This window comes from Oenanthe melanoleuca, chromosome 3 (assembly GCF_029582105.1).
Source record: "Oenanthe melanoleuca isolate GR-GAL-2019-014 chromosome 3, OMel1.0, whole genome shotgun sequence".
NCBI lineage: Eukaryota > Metazoa > Chordata > Aves > Passeriformes > Muscicapidae > Oenanthe > Oenanthe melanoleuca.
In genome coordinates, this window is record NC_079336.1 from 106813086 (window position 1) to 106834466 (window position 21381).

Here is a 21381-nt window from a genome sequence, read left to right on the forward strand (position 1 = left end):
GCTCAATCACCTTTTCTGCTAAGATATCCTTCTTACTGTCCAACCTAAACCTCCTCTGGCGCAGCTCGAGGCCATGTCCTTTCGTTCTGCCGCTGTGTGCCCGGGAGAAGAGGCCGAGTCACCTGACTACAGCCAGGGAGCTGCGGGGCCAGGAGGTCGCCGCTGGGCCTCCTTTTCAGGGGGTGCAGCACGCCCGGCCGCCGCTCGCAGGACCGTGTCCCGGACCCCTGGCAGGCCCCGCGCCCCCGCCGCCGCTGGCAGGATTTATATCCCGGACCCCGGCCTGGCCCCGCGCCCCCGCCGCCGCTGGCAGGATTTATATCCCGGACCCCGGCCTGGCCCCGCGCCCCCGCCGCCGCTGGCAGGATTTATATCCCGGACCCCGGCCTGGCCCCGCGCCCCCGCCGCCGCTCCCTCCCCGCTCCCTCCCCGCCGCCGCCGCCGCCGCTCGGGGCTGGGGGCGGCTCCCGGGCCCCGCCCACTTCCGGCGGCGGCGCGCGCGAGGGGCCCGCCGGGATGGGCTCGGGCCCCGCCCCCGCCGCGGGGGGAGGGGGTGGGCGGGGGCGCGCGCGGCACGCGGGTCCCCGCCCCCCGCCCGCGGTGCCGCAGGACGAGGTGGGTTCGGCGCGGCCGCCGCCGGCACCGCCCGGCCCGGGCGGGGGAGGCCCCGCGGCGCGGCCCGGCCCGGGGCGGCGGCGGTGGGGCGGGGCGGGGCGGGGCCGCCCCCGGGCTGGCGGCCGCGCGGGGCGGGCGGAGCGCGGGGCCGGCCGCGCCGGCCCGGCCCGGCCCGGCCCGGCCCGGCCTGTCCCGTCCCATCGCGTCCCGGAGCGGGGAGGAGCCGCGCCGGGAGCTCCCCGGGGAGGCGGGCGGCCCGACCCGGCGGGGAGGGGAGAGGAGGGGAGGGGGTGGCGAAACCCGGGGCGCGGCGGGTCCGCCTCTTCCATTGATGAAATTTAAATTGCTCGGGGTTCGCCGCCCGCCCGCCGGCCCGGGAGGGACTGCTCGGCGGAGGGGCAGCGCGGCGGGCGGGCGGGAGCTCCCAGCGAGGCCGGGGTCGCCGCCGCTCCCGCCGCAGCCTCCGCAGGGGCGGCAGCCGCGCTCCGGCCCTTCGCTGCCCGCCGCGGGGCGGAACCCCCGAGCGAGGCGCTCCGTGTTTGCCCCAGCGCTTGTTTGTTTATTAAAGCGCGAAAATGTCGGCTCTCGTGAAAGGTAAGCTGACGCGCTTTGTTTTTCTCGGCCCCTCCGCCGTGCGGGCGCGGGGCTGCGCGCTGTGTTGGGTCCGCGCTCCCGCTGGCTCGGGGGCAGCGGCGGGGCTGCGGTGTGCCGGGGCTGCCCCGGAGGCCTGCCCGCGATCCGGCCCGGCCCGGTTCGGTTCGGCTCTTCGGGCGCACGGCGGGACCGGGCGGCGGGGCTGCGCCCGGGGCTGTGCGCGGCCGGGGGCTGGGGGATCCTGCGGGACCTCGCCAGCACAAACCGCCCCTCTCCGCTGAGCCGCCTGGTAAAGTTGCGGGAGGATGGATGCTGAGGTAGAACGTCTTCGCTTTTTTCTTTTTTTTCCCTGTTTCTTTTTTTCCTTTTTCTTTTTTTAAATTTTTTTTTTTTTAATCTTTTGAGGCTTCGTTGTTTTTATGCGTTTTTTGGTCCGTGTAGGCTCCGACGCTCTCCTTTACTCTCTGCATGTGTGAGCGTTTGTGTGTACGTGGTCTGAGTTTTGGATTCCCTGTGAAACAGAGAATCAGCCCACAAGAGGTCATTTTGGAAAGAAAAATTACTTTGGTGCATTGCCATTGCAGTTTTCCTGTTTTCCTATATTCTTCATGGTGCGGGTGTGCTTTTTTGTAAAGAAATACGTGCCTCTGGGGTTCCTTAATATAAATCCATGCAGGCCTATGAAGCAATGTAATGCTGCCTGCAGAAGGAACACGAGCAGGTCGTTTGCTGTACAAGCTTGGGAACTTTGGCCTCTGGGAATTCACTGTCCCTCACACAGTGGATGTCCAGGGCTGGGCAATGCTGGCTGTGTGAAGGAACCACCTGTCTACAAATGTCCTGTGACACCTGGGCAGAAAGCAGGCAGCTGGAGGAGGAAAGTGTTTCCAGCACGTTGCTCAACCAGCCACTCTGAAAGTTATCAAGATAAATGCTTGTGAAGTTGATTAGGAAAATATATTGCTAACTGTTTTTAAAGTGGAATTGGCTTATCTCAGACTCCTGCTGAAGGTAGCCATCTTGCAGAGAAGTGCTTTTTATTTCTGAAACGGAAAGCTGTAGGAACCTATGTAAAGATCATAATTGGGTTTTAAAATATTGCCAGAGATTTGACAATCCTGAAAGCCTTAAAAAAAGCCCAAAACCATCCACTGTTTAGATACTCTTGTCAGACCAGTAGTACTAAAACATGTTGTCATGTCAAGTGGTATTTTTAGCATGAGGATCATCTGCTAAACCGGGAAATTCAGCTGTGTCTGACTGTAACACCTAAACTCTTGGTGTGTGCAGCTGGCAAGAACAGCTTCCTAGGTTGCAAATTTCTGAGTTAGCTCAGGCTAATGTGCTCATCCGTCAAGAAGAGTTAGAGCATAAAGGTTTCACTTCACATGTGCTTCAGTCCAGCGTGTGTTGGCAAATTTTGCCTCTGGTAGTAGGAAAATGTTTGTAGAGGCTGAGTGGGTATGTTCAGTTCTAAAATTCGAAGTAGTATTTGTTAGCATTGCACAGTATAGTGTGGGTATTTAAAGAGGCTTATCCCTGCCAGAGATAAAAATTGCCTTGAACTTTAAGCGGAATTGTTGGAAGTTAAGGCATTCACTCTGTACCCTGAGCACAGAGTTCAAGGGTAGAGCATTTAAAGTTTAGCTGGCTGTTGTAGCTTACTGGCTCCCCTTCTTGGTTTTTATGCCTTAGTCTGACTCCAGGGAAACCTAAATTATTTCCTGCTGTAGGTCTTTTTGTATACGTACTTGGATTGCAAAAGTAATCACAATTTATAACTCTCAGCCCAAGAGATTCCCTACTTTTTAATGAGAAGTTCTTGTTTGCCTTGTCCCACAACTGCCTCCTGTGCTGCCTCCTTGCACACACAGTACCAAGGCAGTGAAGTTCTCTGTAGAGTGGATTAATGAACAAAATTAATCTTGACATTTTCTCTGCTTTTAATGTAGAATTAAGAGGAAGGACAGCAGAAAGGAAATATGTGCAAACCCCTCAGTAAGAGGTGACCACTGTTCTATTATTGTGCAGTTTTCTTGAGATCTGCCCCTTACATTGTTTCTGGTAGTGTACAAAGTCCTCCTTTCTATTAGCTTGCTCTGATGTACCATGATTTTTTTTTTTCATATGTCAGCCATAAAATTAGGCATCATAAACCTGCCAATACTCTTCTGTGTGCTGTAGCTTGTGCTGTGAGGGCAGGGGCCAGGTTAGCAGTCAGAGCAGAGCACAAAAGCCTGCTAGAAATAACAGTGGGTGGGGGCAGGAGGGTTGGAGTGAAATTCTCCATGCATCAAACACCACCATGAACTTGACTGAAGTGCCATCCTGTTTCTGCTGCTTGGGGGAACACTTTCTGGCAAAGGCTTTAAAGTGACATATCCTGTGTGGTGGTTTTTGCAAAGCCCAGTGTTCTCCAAAGTCTCAACTATTTAGTCACACTCTTCTGGTTTGTTCTCATTTCCTGTGTGGGCAGGTCCCCCAAGGGTCTTCCAGTACCTTATCCCACCCTTTTCTTATGTCTGATGAGTGTTCAAGAACACTGGTTTCGTGGAAGTGGGCTTAGGCTGAAGTATGAGGCATTGGTTGTGAAATAGCTTGGAAGGGGAATTTCCTTTTTACCATAGTTTGGGATTTTATGGCCACGTGTATCCTTGGAAATCTCTTCCCATGATTACCCAGCACCCCAACCTCCCATCTGATTTTGAGAGGCACAGTAACTACTTTTCATTATGGCCTTAGGAAATTTTAGTTGCCTGCAGGAAAGAACTGCTTTCAGATATGCAGTTGCACTGGCCTTTCAACTTCCTCGTTGCTGCTGGGTGAAAAGGGAAATCAATCTTCACCCAGGCTGTTAAATTCAGCTGTAGTTTGTGTTAAAGGACTGCAGTTGTCTTTCTGCCAGCCGTAGGCTGGGAATGCGTTTTTCCCAAAAACTCTGAGGGGCAGCAGGAACAACTAGAGCCAAGTTTGCTGATGGCACACGCTGATGCTGCTTTTGGGAGCCTTTAGAGAGTGCAGCCCCAGTCCTGGTGGCCATTTCCAAGATAAATGCTCAAAGCCTCTGCCTCACAGCGGCACGTTAAGAGCCCAGGAGCTGTCGCCTGCTGCTTCCTGCTGTTTGGCTCTTCGTTACAGTATTCACATTCTTACCTATGCAGAATAGATACTTTTCTTGCACCAGGCAAGCACGTGTTTTTATGGACTCCAGCCATGTCCTTCCTCTCTCTTTCCCAATACTAATAATAATAACTGGACTAACAGCACCAGCAATGCTCTGCCTGAGCAACCTTGTCCTTACACACTGGGTCTGGGTGAGACCGAGGGGTCGCAGCAGTTGATAAATGTTAAATGCCAACCCTGAATATCCCCCACTGCTGGTGAAGGGTATGGCACTGGCAGCTTTGGCAGGCTGGGGTTCTGTAAGAGCTGTCCCATCTAGCTGCTGCTCTGCGTGCCTGATGCCTGGAATTGGAAAAAGCAACAGGTCTGCTTTCCTGTGAGGATGTTGGTGATCAAATGTGTTTAGTGTTTGCTCATTCTGCTTGTGAAGAACTTAGAATACTACAGGGGAAAAAAAAGATCCCTAAACTAGGACATTGTCATCTGTTTATTTTTATTATGCCTTTTAATCTCGATTTGTTTGTGATGTTGCTTAGTCTCCAAGTGCTTTTTTTCTGGTAGACACAAGTCTTTTGGCTAATTTGAGCAGAACAAGCTTTTCCTGCTTCCATGGCAGTGTGGGGAGGCTGGCTGTGCCTCTCTCAGCCCCAGTGTGTTCCAGGGCACAACTGAAGGTCTCTGCTGAGACTTGGGATTTACAGAGTTCCTTAGGAGATGTGTTGCATCACACTGGGAGGTTCAGATGTTTTACAGGCTGGCGAGCAGTGAGAAATGGCCTCTGTTGTTGCTGTAGCAGAAGTGGTGTATTATAACATGTTGCAGGGAGGATTAGAAACATATGGAAGCATCTCCTGGCAGTTGTTTCCCCATGCATCACCCCAAAGGGCGGGAATGAAGGGAGCACTTGTAGCAGTTTGGTATTCAGCATGAAGCTGGTACACACCTTGTTTTTTCTGTAGGAAAAAGTGCTTCCTGGTGGAGAGCTGTCTGTGTTTTTACACATTTGACCCGGAAAGATATGCCTACCAGGCTTACCTGCTTTTACTACTAAATGAAGCATTTGATTTAAAAAAGGACCTATTGTTCAGTGCACTGTTCATCTTGAGCTGGCGTTTTCCCGTGTTGCACCACACATACTATGTCCACTGCAGCACTTGTCTGTCTTTTTTTTTTTTTTTTTTTTTTCTCTCCCTCCCCTACCTGCAAAACAGTGCAGTCAGGAAAATGGCTTCTGTGGGCTTCAAAGCAAGGATTAGATACTGTCACTGAGGCTGAGGCTGTGGAATACTTTGCTTAGAAAAATAAAATAAAATCAAAATTACATTAAAATGAACAATCTTTGGCTTTCTTAGACATTGTCAATAGAAGAGCCTTTTAATGCATGATCTCAATAAGTAGAGTAAATGTGGGTTCCTCTTCTAACAATGTTTTCTGTCAGTGTTGCTCTGTTCACTTGTAAAGTTCCCTCCTGTCCCTTTTTTTGCACTAGTATGCACTAGAGTGTTTCTAAAATCCAGCTATATTTGGCAATACATCACTCTCTGTGTTACAGGGAAGTGATCACTCAAGGGATTTGGCAGAAATTAAATTAACTGAGGTCTTTAGAGAACATACTCAGAATGTCTTTTGAGAATACACTCGCTTCCAACGCTTTCTGTTGGAAAATAAAATCGTGTTCTCCCAGTTCTTCCTACAGGGTGGACTTTATAGAATATTTGTATAATTACTCTTTTTCACGTTTGTGGAGTTTATCACTTTCAAAAACAAAACAAATGCTGAAGTGATAGACAGCCCAATTTTCTAGGTTGCTTAGTAACTGAAATGCATGCTGTAGTGTGAAAATACTCATGACAAAGTAAAGGAATGTTTACTGGAACAAACAGAAGATCCTGTGGAAGCACACTATATAAATAATTAAAGCATATGTTTTTATTTGCTTGTGGAACAGAGGGATACAGTCAGTCACAATGTACTACATAACTTTTCACAAAGAAAATTCTTTTTTCACACTTAATAAATTGTGTTGATGTGGTAGGATGTGACTTCTCTAGCAGAAAAGCGCATTGCTGCGGATTTTTGGATACCTCTTGAGATGGACCGTTGGTCCTTTGGGGTACTTTTGGGTTTTGAAAGAGGGGTCATTATTCTTTGGGACCAGTTTAAGAGCTGTTCCCCAAGTAACTAGGAACAGAAACTTTAGATTCCTGGAATGCTGGCACAGTGATAAAATAAGACTAGATTTTACGAGTTTATCAGGCTTTTTAAAGAAAATTGAAGGCTATTTATAGTCTAGTTAAGCTATTTTTAAAAAATAATTTTCTTTTATTTTTATTTAAGATTTCAGCAAAGCAATGTCTCAAGCTGGCTCCTCACAGTTTCAGGAAGTCATTCGGCAGGAGCTGGAGTATTCAATGAAAGTAGAACTCGATAAGATACTTGCGACCGCACACTCAAATGAGATAGAGGTAAGAAGCACGGGGTGGATGCTACTCTGAGCATGAGAAATGGGGTGCAGGACATTGAGGCAAATCTCAGAAAGGAGATAAATCACAGATTTCCAGTTCTTTGTTTTTTGGACGTGTTCTGTTCCTCTGTGGAAGAGTAGCCAGGATACAATGTCAGTAGGCGACTTTCAGTTCCCTCTGGACTGGGTGACAGAGTTATTTAGTGTTTAATCATCTTTAGTTATTAAAGGTTCTGTGTAATCTTCAGTGGATTACAGAAAGGGAGGGTAGAGCTGTTATCTTCAATATTGGGCCAAGTTATAATGGTTATGCTTTTGACAAAAGACTTGTGTAAGTATCCAAGTTGGTTTTGTACTCTGAGTTTTAGTGAAAATTAGTTTTTGGTAACTTCTGGAATTTTACCTAAAGTTTAGCATGTTTACTCTAGTGCTGATGAAATTCACTCTCATGAATAGACTGTCTATCAATTCGTAGAAATGCTTCTGTGATTGAGTAGGTGTGCATTGAATACCAGGATTAAATAACACATTTCTTCTTTGTAGCACACTAAAAAGGACCTAGAAGGATTTAAGAAGCTATTTCATAGATTCCTACAAGAAAAGGGACCATCTGTGGACTGGGGGAAGATTCAGAGACCTCCAGAAGATTCTGTAAGTTGTGGTTAAGTGGCAGTTTGTAAGGAAAATACAACTGGTAATTGCTACTTAAGTCAAATGATGTATTCACCCATCGAATGGGTCTATCTGCCATGGTTCTATAAAACTGTGTAGGACAACACTTTGGGTTCCAACTGAGAAATAATTATTTGTTGACATATGTTGTATGTCTTCCTGAACATCAGGTTCTGCTTACCATATGTGTCAAGTTCTTTGGTATTATTTTGTTAGCTGCTCTGGGAGCAGAGGAACAAAATGGGACAGATGCTACTTCACCATTTGGTGCCTTCTCTGGAGTAAACTTGTGTTGGGGGGAAGTAGGGAGGACCCTTGTTGCTCCCATTTCCCTCCTGCCCGTAGGAGAAGGTTGCACATCTCAGATGAGACTGTTTCCAGCAATCCTTTATGTTTAATAATTTGAAAGGGACATATGGCAAGTGGGCTGGGTAATAGAGCTCATTTAGCAACTTCTGTAACCTGCAGCAGCTCAGCAAAAGTGAGGGATCTGAACTGAGGAGGAGTTGATTGTGGTGGGGGGGTTTGGAGCCTGTTTTTCTAATGTTGTCTATGTTGTTTTAACTTATAACCTGTAATTTGAGCTGCTGCTGAAAAAGCACTATATATTTTTTCAGCACTGTTTAGTACTGAAATAAATACTTCCTATTAAACCTAACCTCATTTCAGTGATTCGTCAGTGGCCTTAGGCTGTCCTTTGACTCTTGTGTAGCGAATGGTGTAGTTGTGCTATGAATTCTTGCTTTTCCCAGCGTAGTGATCTTGGCATATTGCAGGAGTTCTGTGTGCTCCCAGGCCTGTGGTTTCTCTGAGGCTCACTGTGTGCCTCAATCGAGGCTCTGTTTCCCATGAAAGGCAGGCTGTCCAGTTACTTCCAGAACAGATGCAGGGCTGCTCTATAAAGCGTTGAAGAATGATGCTGTTTTAGAGCAAGTCTAGGGTTTTTCCAAGGTTGAGTGTTTTCTTCTAACTTCAAAAACATGTGATGTCTCTTTTCTGTACTGTAACACTGAATGAAGTGTTGCTTTGGGGAGAGAAGTCTACCCTCTGTGAAGAGGCCCGGGTGGGAAATTTAAGTTCTAGATAAGATGACTTACAAGGAAGGCTGAAGAAAAGGGATTTCTTTCAGTGTAGGGGTGCTGAGACTCTGGGGGGAGCAATACATCTTTTAAATATGTAAGAAGGTAGTTAGGACAAGCAAAAGAATAAACCGGTCTGTATGCCAAGAGAAGGCATTAAATTACAGGAATTTGATGCAACTGAATGGCTGCTTTGTGGAGAGGAAGAGCTGTTGTCTATTTTTCAAGTTTTGCATGTCTTCAATGGAAAAACTTACGAGTTCTGTAGAGGTCTGAAAGTATCCAGGTGGGACATCTGGAGCAGATGTCAAACTGGAGGTTGTGGTAAGGCTCTGAAATAGACTGGGGACATATTCCCAAGCATGGCAAGCTTCTAAAAACAAACTAAGAGAAAGGTCTAACTTAAGGTCACAGAGGGCTGAGTGGAGAAGGGCAGAATTAGAAAGAGTATTTCTCTTTTTCCTTATGGCCTGTACTGCTCATTCTCTGATGTGTTCCTGTCCTACGTAGCAACTTTTGATGAGAGAGAGAAAGGTAAGAATTCTGCAAAATCAGGTCAATTCTTGTCCGATGAGATGCATGCATGATGGAAAATGAAATTTTGCTTCCTGGCATGAACTCTAAATCAAGTAATCATGCTTGATAAATGCCACAAAAGAGAGCTAGGGCAAAATATCTGCAAACAAGCTTCCTTCCATGCCTCCTTCACTTCATAGTAAATACCCCTTTCTTTAGGGATACTTCGACTTCCTGATCTGACAGGAAGTGTTTGAGCACTTATGAAAACTGAAAGCAAAGTTAAATTCCTTTATTTTTCTCTCTTCTCCTTTTTGCTGACCGTAAGATTTCTATCTCTCCCTGCTGTATCCACTCCCTCCTTTTTAACGCGTCTGTCATGTCAGGGGCATACTGTGGAAAATGAAGAGTTCCTCATAAGACACATTCCAAAGAACCTTCTCCCAAATTGTTCTTTGCTGAGGAGTATAACTTGTGGAATTATTAAATAAAAGTTGATTTCCTGAAGATCAGAGCTTCAGAATTACTAGCCTGGCTGGTATGAGCTTTTAGAAGGGGTAAAGGGATAACTTTTGAAGGGTTGCAGTACTGAGTTCCTTGGGACAGGCGTCCATCAGTGAATGCATGTTGTGTTTGAGTGCTTCTGTTCACTTCCAATTGAGTTTTCTTTTCCTAGCTATAAAACCTCAGAGCATATTCTCCTTGTGCTGTTGTTAGAACAGCACAGGGATTGGTGTATAGAAATGTTTGCTGGTAATCTTGCAAGTGATTTATAATTGCCTGTAGGGATGACCTTGTTTTATGAGGTGGTGGGATGCTTGGCTGCCTGGAGAATCTTACACTGCAAGGATCATGGCCTAGAAAGCACCAAATTCTCTGCAGTGTGGGTTTATTTGCCTGTGATTGTTTTGGAGAATTGCTTTGCTGCTGGGAATTCTGGCAAGTGTAATCTTCAGCTGATCCCTAGTAGAGCAAAAAGCATATGTTGAGGTATCTATGTGCCTCTGTGTGTATAAACGTATATACACATACGTATGTATCTGTAAACAGAGACACCCAAAAATCTGTTAAAGTGTGGGTTTGTTGCTTTTTTATTTATTTAGCAGCCTAAAAAAGTTCATGAATAGTTTATTGGATTTATGGGCTTTGTCTCTTAGGTGAAGAGTTAGGGAGAAGAGTGTTTCAGGCTTTTGCCCATTGCTAAGGGACTGTGCTGTGCAGAAGCAGAATTTCTGATCGGACTTCTGTAGGTCATCTAGTGTGTTATCCTGTTGTGTTTGTTCTCTGAATGTAGCTTCTGCTTCTTCCTAAAGACAAGTAAAAGCTTCTTTCAGTTGAAATTGAAACAGAAATTATTGTTTTGTAGTATTTGTTTTTCTCTACAATGGGAGATTTCATCCCTGAGCTCTACTTTTTCAGTGTAACATACTGATGCCAGTAACAGAAGATTACACCCATTTCACACTATATTGGTAAATCTCTGACTTGTTTTTTACTTCCAGATGCTTTGCTTTCATATATCCAAAGGCATAGAGTGACAGCTTGCATAGTTAGGACCCATTACTGTTACAGTGTCCAGAGAAGAAAGTACACTGAGAGTGCCAGTTAACAGGGAGAGGAGGTAAAGAATGTGGACATGGCAAGTGTAACTTAATCCCCTCGACGTAGATTGCAGCAATCTGTTTGTTTGAATTGGAAGCAATAGCAAAGTCCTGCTGGGAGGCCTCAGAGAACTTCAGTGATCAAGTTAACCTCAGAACAGCAGTGCAGAACCTCATCTGGGATGTAAAGAGAGCATCCAAGCAATGTGAGTGTGAAAGGAACTTGTCTATTAGAGCCTTTGGTTTTTTTTCTTCCCCAGAGGTTGGATTCTTGTCTGCAGCTCAGGTTATCACCTCAGTGAGCTGAATTGTGAAGGAAAAAAATGAATGTTATGCCCTTAATATCTAAATATCTTCTTAATCTTCAACTTTGGAAACAAGTTTGAAGGGTTAACAGAATCATGGAATGGTTTGGAAGGGACCTTAAAAATTGTCTTGTTCCACCCCCCTGCCACGGGCAGGGACACCTTCTACTAGACAGATTGCTCCAAGCCCTATCCAGCCTGGCCTTGAACACCTCCAGGGATGGGGCAGCCACAGCTGCTCTGGCTGACTGGTTCCTGTGCTTTACTATCCTGAGAGTAAAGAACTTCTGCCTAAGATCTGATATAATCTCTCCTCTTGTAGTTAGAAACTATTTCTTCTATCAGTGTCAGCCTGTGTAAGAAGTCTCTCTTCCTCTGCAAGCCCCCTCTAGGTGCTGGAAGGCTGCTGTAAGGTCTCCCAAAGCCTCCTCTTCTCCAGGCTGACCACTCCCAGCTCTCTCACCCTGACCTCATGGGAGGGCTGTTCTCTCTCCCATCACCTTTGTAGCTCACCTCTGCACTGCTCTAACAGGTCTACAGATTTTCTGTGCTGAGGACCCCAGACCTGGGTGCAGCACTGCAGGTGAGGTCTCATGAGGGCAGAGACCTCTTCATTTGGTGCTATTTCTAGAACTGTGCCTTGGTGCTGAGTAGATGTTTCCTCGAACTGTAAGTACATATTAACTAATAGGGGCGTCCTCCTTTCCGGTCTGCCCACGATGACAGCCCTGATGCTCACTTTGTCTGTCTCTGACAAACTCTTGCAAGCCTCCTTGCAGTAGGAGTAGGCTGCTGGAATCTGTTAGTCAAACTCCCAACATTGCCTCATCCAGGCTGTTCCAAGAAATCACTTCTGTGACATTGGCTGTAAAACAAAAGAAGCTGCATATGTCATCTTAGAGCAGTCCCAAACTGCCAGATGTGTCTCAAGTGAGTCACGCTGCAGCCATGCATCTGTAAGGCCTGTCATTCCTGCCCCTGTTTTTCCTGTAGAATTTCCCCATCAGCACTTACTTACTTGTCAAGCACACTATTCCAAACCCTTAGAGCAAGAATTGATTTTTATTGCTGTGGGGTGCTTCTCCAATTGTGTGTAGGCTTGTAGGTGATGAAGTAGTTGTGAATATTAGTGCCTGCACATGGCTGGCACTGTTGGATTGATAGCACTGGCATCCAGCATTCCTGCTGCTGCAATGTTCCTGCTGGAACTTGACTTTTTGACATTTGTTATTCTCTGAATTAAAGACCCTTCAAGATCCAGGGCTTTATTGCCAAGTTGACGTTTCCAATGCCTGTGCCAGAGAAAACTGAAACAGTTAGTGAGGCTGAGTCACAAATTGTGTTGTAACTGGTGCAACATCAGTGAACTGAGTCCTTGATGGAGCTGTTACCTTCTTCGGGACTTTTACTCTGAATGTTCTGCAAAAGCTGGTTTCAGGCATGATAGTGAAAGCATCAAAAGGTAGTTGGCACTTCAGCAAAAGATTTTTGAGACAGTCTGGCCCTGAACTGAGTGTCAGACTTTCTGCTTTTTGTGAATGATGCAAGAAGAACATAGTGAGACTTGAAAGTTGAGAATTTTTTTTTGGATGTTCAGACAGTGTCAGAACGTCATGGATGTGACTCACGTCCCACCCAGCTAAAGCTCAAGATGAAATGTTTTTAATCCATGTACAATTCTAATGCAGGGTGTTACTGACCTTGGAGTGGATGGGAAGCAGTAAATGTGAGCTTAAATCTCTAGGTCCTGCTGGTAGCAGAATGTTCATTGAGCTTCCCCTGATGTACCTCCAAGACATTTAACCCAGGATTTATCATCTCTTTGCTAATGAGAAGAGCAGTTGTTTTTCAGGGTGTTTCAGCCTGAACATAATCTGTTGCTGACAGTGCACAGCAAGAGTCCACTTTTTGTGCACTTCTGTTCCTAAAAAGTTCCTGGCGGTTTGGAAGGAAGCTCCTGCCTGTGTTCCCATGAGATGGCAGTGATTGTAGTGCTACTTTCTGTCCAAGCCATGAGAACCTCCACGTGGAGTTCTGTTATCTTGCAGTACATCCTATAGGCTATCCAGATCCCATGGGGCAGAATTTCCCTGATGAGAGGGATCTGCCCTGATCTGCTGCCCACGGCGTCCCGGAATGCTGGAATTGCGCAAGCCATCCTCTCTGCCCCCACATATGCCAATAAGAAATATGACCCTTGTTCCAGGGCAGTGTGAATTTCCATTTGAACCCCAGCCCTTGCCCAAAGCAAACACAGCTCTGAAAACTACTCTCTGTGTATTTGGTTTTGAAAACCAGCTGTGGATCTTACACACCCTTTATTAGAATTAAAGTAATTTTCTAGCAGCTAGAATGCCACAGCACTGGAGCACCAGGGCTTTTCTTCAAAAGAAAATCTCTAGAAGGGCAGGCTAAAGGATAATTGTATTGATTCTGCTCTAATAGTTTTGGCATGATTCTTACCATGACATTGATACCATTATTTCTTTGAATTAGGGGACAACAGTACCTCATGTGAGGCATACTGTGATTATGAGCCTGATTTTGCTCTCTCATGAGCCCCAAATGTAGCTCAGACTCTGTTCTTAAACCTGTTAGGAAACAGCTGTCAGTGAGGTAGAAGACTTCCTGTAAGGTTTATTATGAGCTGGATAAACACCTTCTGGAAACAGCAGAATAAGAACTAGGAACTCTCTTCCACCCTGTATCATTCTGTCTGGAGAAATGAATTGTCTCGGAGTCAGAGTAGTGGCTGGAATAAGAATCAGTTAGACTGAGTTAAAGAACCAACATTTTCCCATGAATGTTGCCTTTGACAACCTCAGAGCACAAAAAAAAAAAAAAAAAAAGGGGGAAAAAAAAAGAGAGTTTAAGCTGCTCAGGGAAGGAAAGATGTATGCCTTGCATGTAGAGCCTGGTTTTTAAATTGTGGTCTTCTTAAATTGAAGGGGGAGAGGGACCATCCTATGGGGCAATGAGTTAAATGGTTCCCAAGGAAACGCTCTCCCCTTCTGCAGGGCAGGAACAGGGTTGTGACAAGTGGCATAACTGGCCTGACTTCTCATCTGAATGAAGCTAATGGTGCCTGGTGTCACGAAGACTATAGAGCCTCTTGAGAAAAGAGGTTATTTATTATAGTAACAAACCAGGTTATTTGTATCATTACAAATCAGTTATTGTGGACTCACTTTGCAGATGTTCTTTAGTGTCATAAAGCATGTGAATAAATGTGAGTTTTATCACCAGATTGTAAGTTCTGAAAATTTTTAGGAGAAAGCAATTTCTTTCTGAATATCTAACTGCAGGGTTTTTTTTGTTTTTGCTTGATTTTAATTTATTTTCCCAGATCCAGCCCTATGAGAAGATCAAGGCCAGAGGCTTGCCTGATAACATTGCTTCTGTCTTGAACAAGCTGGTGGTGGTGAAGCTCAATGGTGGCTTGGGCACAAGCATGGGCTGCAAAGGCCCCAAGAGCCTCATCGGGGTGCGGAATGAGAACACCTTCCTGGACCTGACAGTGCAGCAGATCGAGGTAATGCGTGGGGAGCTTTGGAGGAGGCAACACACTGAGCTGTTCCTGCATGGCTTGTTAAGAGGGATCAAGTGGAGGCTTGCCAAAAGACAGAAAAGAGGGAGATGAGGTCTGATCACAGAGGTCTGATCGCAGAGAATTCCTTTGGGAAGAATGGACACGAAAGGGACAGTGCAGTCAGTGACTGAACTCTGTGCCTCCCACATGTGTTAGCACAAGTTTGATCCAGCCTGTGCACACCAACCTGGACAGGGGGATTGTGTCCAGGAACACAAGCAGTCACACTGTAGAGCTCGTCTGATCTGGGTAGCTCCTGGGCTTGGTTCCGACTCCTCCAGCTGCAAGTTTTATCTTTTCAAAAAAGGTTTTTTTATGTGCATTAGAACAAAGCTTTTTACAAGCAGCTCCAAGTTCCTTGATGCATTTAAACTCTTGTGCTGGAAGAGATTGCTGGCATTTTCCTCTGAAGAAAGAGAAGCAAAAAAAAATAGCAGCTGCTAATGTTGGGAGAGGACATTTTGGCTTATGTTTTTAATGCTGAATATTCCTCTTACAGCCGATAATGAAGACAGTTATTAGAGTAGGAGATGGGGTGTGCCTGCTCCATGATTTCTGGAGTGCCAATAGTTTTTGCCTCAGTGTGTTCTTGCTTGGAGTGGCTCTCCCATGTGTGTTAGATGGTTCTATGGCAAACTCAAATTTATATCCAACTGATGCAGCCCTTTCTCAAAAGCATCACTGTGGAAGTCTCTGATTCCACCAAAGTGTAATGATCCCAAATGCTCCAGCAGAGGAGGGTGAGCTGATACACAAAGCTTAAAACCAAGTCAAGGGTCTGTTTCTTTTCCCCCTGCACCTTCTGTTTTTGGTGGAACTGCCATGATCTGATTTTTATTTTGCCTTTGTTGTGCACGTGGAAATGCGCTTATGTATATCAGCTCCATGCTATAGAGTCCCAAATAATTAACATGGTGATGTTTCATTTATTGTGTGCTCTTGATATAATTGTCCATCTCTGCCAAGAAAACTTTGAAGTGCTTCCTGTGCAGAGACAGTGTGGAAATGCCACCTTGACAGACTGTAACAATTTGATGGAAGACATGCCTTTTGTAGCTAAAAGTAGCTAAAACTTAAAATTATCATTTTGTGGCATTGTGATTTCAAATTTTAGACCTCAATGCAGATTTAAAAACAAAATTTCACCAATTAAAGATGCATTAATTAGTGTGGGTCTTATCTTTACAACTAACAAGTATTTATTTTCCTCTTCCTGATTTATTATCCTTTTTGTAGCATAAATTAATCTTTTTTTTTTTTCCTCATGAATTCATTATTTCCAGTCCATTTCACCTAATTTCTTTCTCCCAAAAGCTCAGGTGTCAGGAGTTAAAGCTAATAATACATGCTGAATTTACCATTTATTTCCCATCTCAGCATTTAAACAAATCCTACAACACCGATGTTCCTCTGGTTCTCATGAATTCCTTCAACACAGACGATGACACAAAGAAAATCCTGCAGAAATACAGTCACAGCCGTGTGAAGATATATACTTTTAATCAAAGCAGGTATCAAAAGACTTCTCCACTTGTGGTAGAAGGAAAAACTTGCTTGTTTCTCCATATTCCAAATGGGGTGGATTTGAGTTTGAGGTGCTGGGGTAGCAATGATTTCTTCTGTACCCGTGTTCAGTCTCTTTTGGGCCTCGTGGAGAGACTGAAACATCAGGGGATTGGGCAGATCAAGGGCAATGTATTAAAATGGGGGGGAAGAGATGTGTGGGCCCCAGTTTCTAAGAAATGTACAAAGAGTGGATGCTGGCCACTTGATTCCTGAATTTGCTGTTAGTATCCTTAGGCTCTGGAGGGAGACTGACCACAGTTCCTTATGAAAAACAAACTCTAATCCAAGTGGCTGCTGGGGTCACAGGTGTGTTTGATATGCTCTGAACCTGCCTGTCAGAGGAAAGTTGGTTTTCAGTGTGGCCTGAGAACTGCAGCTTTAAATCCTTGACCAGATAGATTGCATTCTGTAGCTTCTCAGTGACAGCTCAGAATTTGGGTGGGTCTTCCAGTTTAGAACACTCAGGAAAAGCACACCTCCAGAAGCCCATGGAGCTGCACCTTAACTGTAGTATTTTTATTTTATGCTAGTCTGACACTGGTGAGAATGTAACAAAGACCCACTGTCCTCACAGGTATCCCAGAATTAACAAGGAAACTCTGCTGCCAATAGCCAAGGATGTCTCTTACTCAGGAGAGAACACAGAGTGCTGGTACCCTCCAGGCCATGGGGACATCTATGCCAGCTTCTACAACTCTGGGCTGCTGGACAACCTCATTGCAGAGGGGAAGGAATATATTTTTGTGTCCAATATAGATAATTTGGGTGCCACTGTGGACCTTTACATTCTTAACCACCTCATGAACCCACCCAATGGAAAACGCTGCGAATTTGTCATGGAAGTCACAAACAAAACCCGGGCGGATGTGAAGGTAAAGGGTGATGGGTGAGAGTCTGAGTGTGTTGGTGGCCATTTCCAGCCTCCTCTGAATCCATGGATTCAGACATACACCCAGTCTCCTCAGAGATATTTTAGGCACCATTTAACACATCAGCTTGCATCTAACATCTAATTTGAGATGCACAAAATCAGCAGCTTTAGGAAGTTCTAATTCATGGAACAGATTTGATCTGTGTTCTGGGCAGCAGCAGACAAGGGTAGTCTGGGCTGGACTGGAAGCACAAATGGTTTGTGCAGGGTGCAGGTCACAACCTCTTCACCTTTTCCAAACTGTCATGTACACAGGGTCGGAAGCTTGAAAATTGGGATGCAGCAGTTGTGTCTCAGAAAACTGCCTGAGCCACTTCCCAACCCTGCCTTGCACAGCTGCCCATCTGCTCCTGCCCTAACTGCTGGATTTGTCCAGGAGTGACATTCTCAGAGGTTTATGATGTGTATCAAATACTTATAGCCTGCAGTATTTTGTCCTGCAACTGTGCTCTCTTCTTTTGTATGTGAGAATGAGGATTTGGATAGTCTCTGTATTCATTAGGGAAGCTGTGACTTAGCCCTATAAAAGCACAGCAATGCACTGTAGGAATACTTAGATTTAATTTAGCTCTTGCTCCATCACCCAACAAAGTACTACTGAGGGTGTTTTTTGTCAACAGCAGCATTTGCAAAATATTCTCAACAACCTTCATTAAAGGAATTAACTGTCTTGGAGTGCTGAAATATGATCGTTGGATGGTCCTGACTCTACTTTAAACATGCTCTATAATTAGTAACCTGGTAGCTGGTTACTAAAAACAAGAAATATGTTTTCTCTGGGGTTCAACTTCAAATGCCAACAGACCAGTGCATCTGCTTGTGTTGAGGGGAGGATTTCTCTGGCTTCTCATGAACAGGACTTAAACCCTCTCGTTTGCCCCTTGCAGGGTGGAACGCTGACGCAGTACGAGAATAAGCTGAGGCTGGTGGAGATAGCTCAGGTCCCTAAAGCACATGTGGATGAATTCAAGTCTGTGTCGAAATTCAAAATATTCAATACCAACAATCTGTGGATTGCTTTGTCTGCAATTAAAAGACTGCAAGAGAAAAACGCCATTGACATGGAGATCATTGTTAACCCAAAGGTAATCAGCTGGCAGGGGTTTAGAGGACACTGACCCAAACAGGCACTGCTGCCTCACAGAGCCACACTGGGGAGTGAGGGCAGAGCTCTGGCTGACCTTGGGCTCCAGTTCTGAGTGCCAGGACCTGCTCCTTGTGCTCACGTGAGTTTTCTCTTCCAGACTCTGGATGGAGGTTTGAATGTTATCCAGTTGGAGACTGCAGTTGGTGCTGCTATCAAGAGTTTTGAGAACTCTCTGGGGATTAACGTACCTCGTAGTCGTTTCCTGCCTGTGAAGACCACCTCGGATCTCCTGCTCGTCATGTCCAATTTGTACAGCCTTAACGCGGGCTCTCTAACGATGAGCGAGAAGCGCGAATTCCCAACAGTGCCTCTTGTCAAACTGGGAAGCTCCTTCACAAAGGTAAACACCTGCTGTTCTCTTTGAATAAAGATGCAGCTCATAGCAGTAACTGAGTGAAAAGTGAGGTTTGCTTTATCTATCTCTGCCTACCTGGGCCTTCCCTTTTGCTCTTTGTAAAGGCGGTGAGAATACAGATATTCACCATGTGTGTTGGGTGCTCCTGCACCCCTCAGCTGAGCAATGGGAGGTGAGCTGGCTGTGTGTGCTCCCCAGAGCTCGCCCAGCGCTGGTGGGCAGCCCCCCTACTGCTCCTCACCCTTGTTTCTGAAAGAAATCACAATTACAAAGTACTGATTCATGTGTAGGTTATAGGAAGAGTATTCAAGAGGCTCCTCCCATGCTTGTCTTAATCCACAGATGGCTTTAAAACTGTCTCTAATATTTCCTCTTTCCAAAAGGTTCAAGATTACCTGCGAAGGTTTGAAAGTATTCCAGATATGCTGGAGCTGGATCATCTCACGGTTTCAGGTGATGTTACATTTGGGAAGAATGTCTCATTAAAGGTGAGTGTGCAGTGAGGATACTGCTGCACTAAACATGACTGATCTCTGCTCCTTGGCAATTGATGCTGAGGCAGTGCCTGTACACAGAGTCCATAGGAGTGCTTCTGGGAAGTGGGTAACTGGCCCAAAGATGGCAGAAGCCATGGCTGGACAGTGACCTTCGTGATGGAGTGCAGGATGTTGCTGCCAGAGCTGCTGCTCTCTGCAGGGCCAGGCTGAGGGGAGGTTTGTTTATGAACCTTGAAAGCACAGACCTCACGCCTCTGTTCAAACACTACTGCCTCCTCTGTCCTTTGGCTCAGTCCCACCTCCCTTCCCAGGCTGGCCTTGCCACCCCTTTCTCGGCCCTTTTGCATCGCTTTGGGGTTCTCAATTTATTAGTAAATGGTGGAGCTGAGCCAGTTAGTTTCTCTCTCAAATTCTTCCTTAGGATCTTGCCAGTCCTGGCAGCACCTGCAGTTCTCTAGAGCAAGTTGGCAGGTGACAGGGGTGGAAGGTGGTGCAGCATCACCTGTGGGCTCTGAGCTGTCTCTGTCCCCACATCATTTTACAGAGTAATTCCAGTAATGATTGTTTAAAACCTTTCTTCTGGTAGAAAAGACCCCCAAACGTGTATGCAGATACAGTACAACTAAATGCATTCAGGCTCTAGCTGTGGTACAGCTGACACCTGACTGCTCCTCCAGACAACCTATTCCCTCTTTCCACATCAACACCTAACAGATACCAAGTTTCTGAACCCTTGTTTCTTTTCTGTAACCTCAGGGAACAGTCATCATCATTGCAAACCATGGTGACAGGATTGACATCCCAGCTGGAGCTCTACTAGAGAACAAAATCGTATCTGGCAACCTGCGGATCCTGGACCACTGAGTCCAAGGAGAGGGCACAGTCAGAGCTGGGATTGCTGTGCCAGACCAGCCTCGTCGTGGAAGAACCGTTTAAGCATTAGAAATCTAAGTACACAGAGGGCCTATGCTTTGTCATCTTCACAGTACCCTGCAGTATTAATTTAAAATTAATTTCTCTTGCTTATCTTTAAGCAGCCACATAAGCGCCATGGATGTGCGTAAGTAATGCTTCAGTCCTTAAAGAGATTCTGTAACTCAGTTAATATAACCTTGAAGTGCAATACTGTTTGTCTTGCGGGAAGATGGACAGATCTTCTTTGATAAGAAGTTCAGAGGCTCGCCTCAACCATGCAGTAGTTTTTGAATTGCTTGTAACTGCAGAAATAAAGCTGTGAAGCAATACATGTGGGACAACATGGTTGGCAACTCCTGTGACGTTTTAGGAAGGCACAGTTGAAAACCAAAAGTTTCACTACTGCTAAACAGGCTCTTAAAACCCTGTATTTCATGTGCTCACAACCTGTAGCCCTCTTCAACCCCCCCCAAACTACAAGTGGGATGTCCTATCCCAGTTGTATGTCGAGGTACTTGGGGTAAGGCTGTCAATACCTCCATTTCCGTATCGTGAGAGTGGGAATCATCCGTGTTCCAAACTTGCCCAAAGAATCCAATACTTGAGAAAAATGCCTCAGTAACCACGTGTGGTGTTTGCTTTTTCACATCCCATTTAAGACTGGATCTCCTGTTAATATCTTAATCTTTGATCTGACCTCTTTTTTTCAATAAATGGATCACGTTGACTACACCTATGTTCATATTGTCACAGCCATGTATGTTAATTTATCTTCTCTTGAGTTTCTAAATTTGTACAGGAATTGAAATCCCTGTCCTGATCACTATTGATTTCTTAATGTTTCTCTTGTATTTACATGCAGACAACTTTATTTTATAAGCTTAGTATAACACTGGTATGTATCATTAAAGAAGTTGGTCTTTAAAAACAACTGTGATTTTAGAGCTTTATTTTGACTGACAATGAATGACATGTGTTATGCTACCAGGTCAGCATGCCTGGCTGAGGGCACCACAGGCACACACACACTGCAGCAGAGATCATTCCATCAGACATGATCATCCCAGGGTTAGGCACTCGACCGGGGTCAGGTACAGAGGGGCGAGGTGAGAAATGCAGGCACTTGTACTGAATACTGGCAGCCTCCAGTCTGTTAAAGGTAGTATTAAAAACTCCAAAATACACGGATTTCAGCTGCACACTCCTTACTGGTGCAGCCTTTTATAAGCAGCCTAAAAACTTCAAAATTCTTCCTGTCCTGTTCTGTGTGTCCCTGTTGCTCCCCACTGGCAGGGACCATGAGCAGCTGGAGTTGGCCATCCTTACGCCAGCCTTTTTTCCATCTTTCAGTTCCCCCAGGAGCCCCACTGCTACCCTGCCACTGCTAATGAGGGTCAGGTCACTCCTCTTTC

At 45.7% G+C, this 21381-nt stretch overlaps 1 protein-coding gene across 2 annotated transcripts; it reads left to right on the top strand.

Annotated features, from left to right (window-relative positions):
• The first annotated feature begins 547 nt into the window (after window positions 1-547).
• Window positions 548-20900, top strand: UGP2 (UDP-glucose pyrophosphorylase 2). Of its 2 annotated transcripts, none has more exons than XM_056488963.1 (10): window positions 548-615; window positions 6670-6797; window positions 7340-7447; window positions 14316-14501; window positions 15936-16069; window positions 16699-16996; window positions 17943-18140; window positions 18300-18542; window positions 18941-19045; window positions 19811-20900. In XM_056488963.1, exons 2-10 carry the CDS (start codon window positions 6684-6686, stop codon window positions 19916-19918), a joined length of 1494 nt encoding a protein of 497 aa, XP_056344938.1. In that variant the 5' UTR covers window positions 548-615; window positions 6670-6683; the 3' UTR covers window positions 19919-20900. The 2 variants fall into 2 exon arrangements, with proteins under 2 accessions (XP_056344938.1, XP_056344937.1); XM_056488962.1 differs by lacking the exon at window positions 548-615 and adding an exon at window positions 988-1209.
• The last annotated feature ends 481 nt before the right edge of the window (window positions 20901-21381 follow it).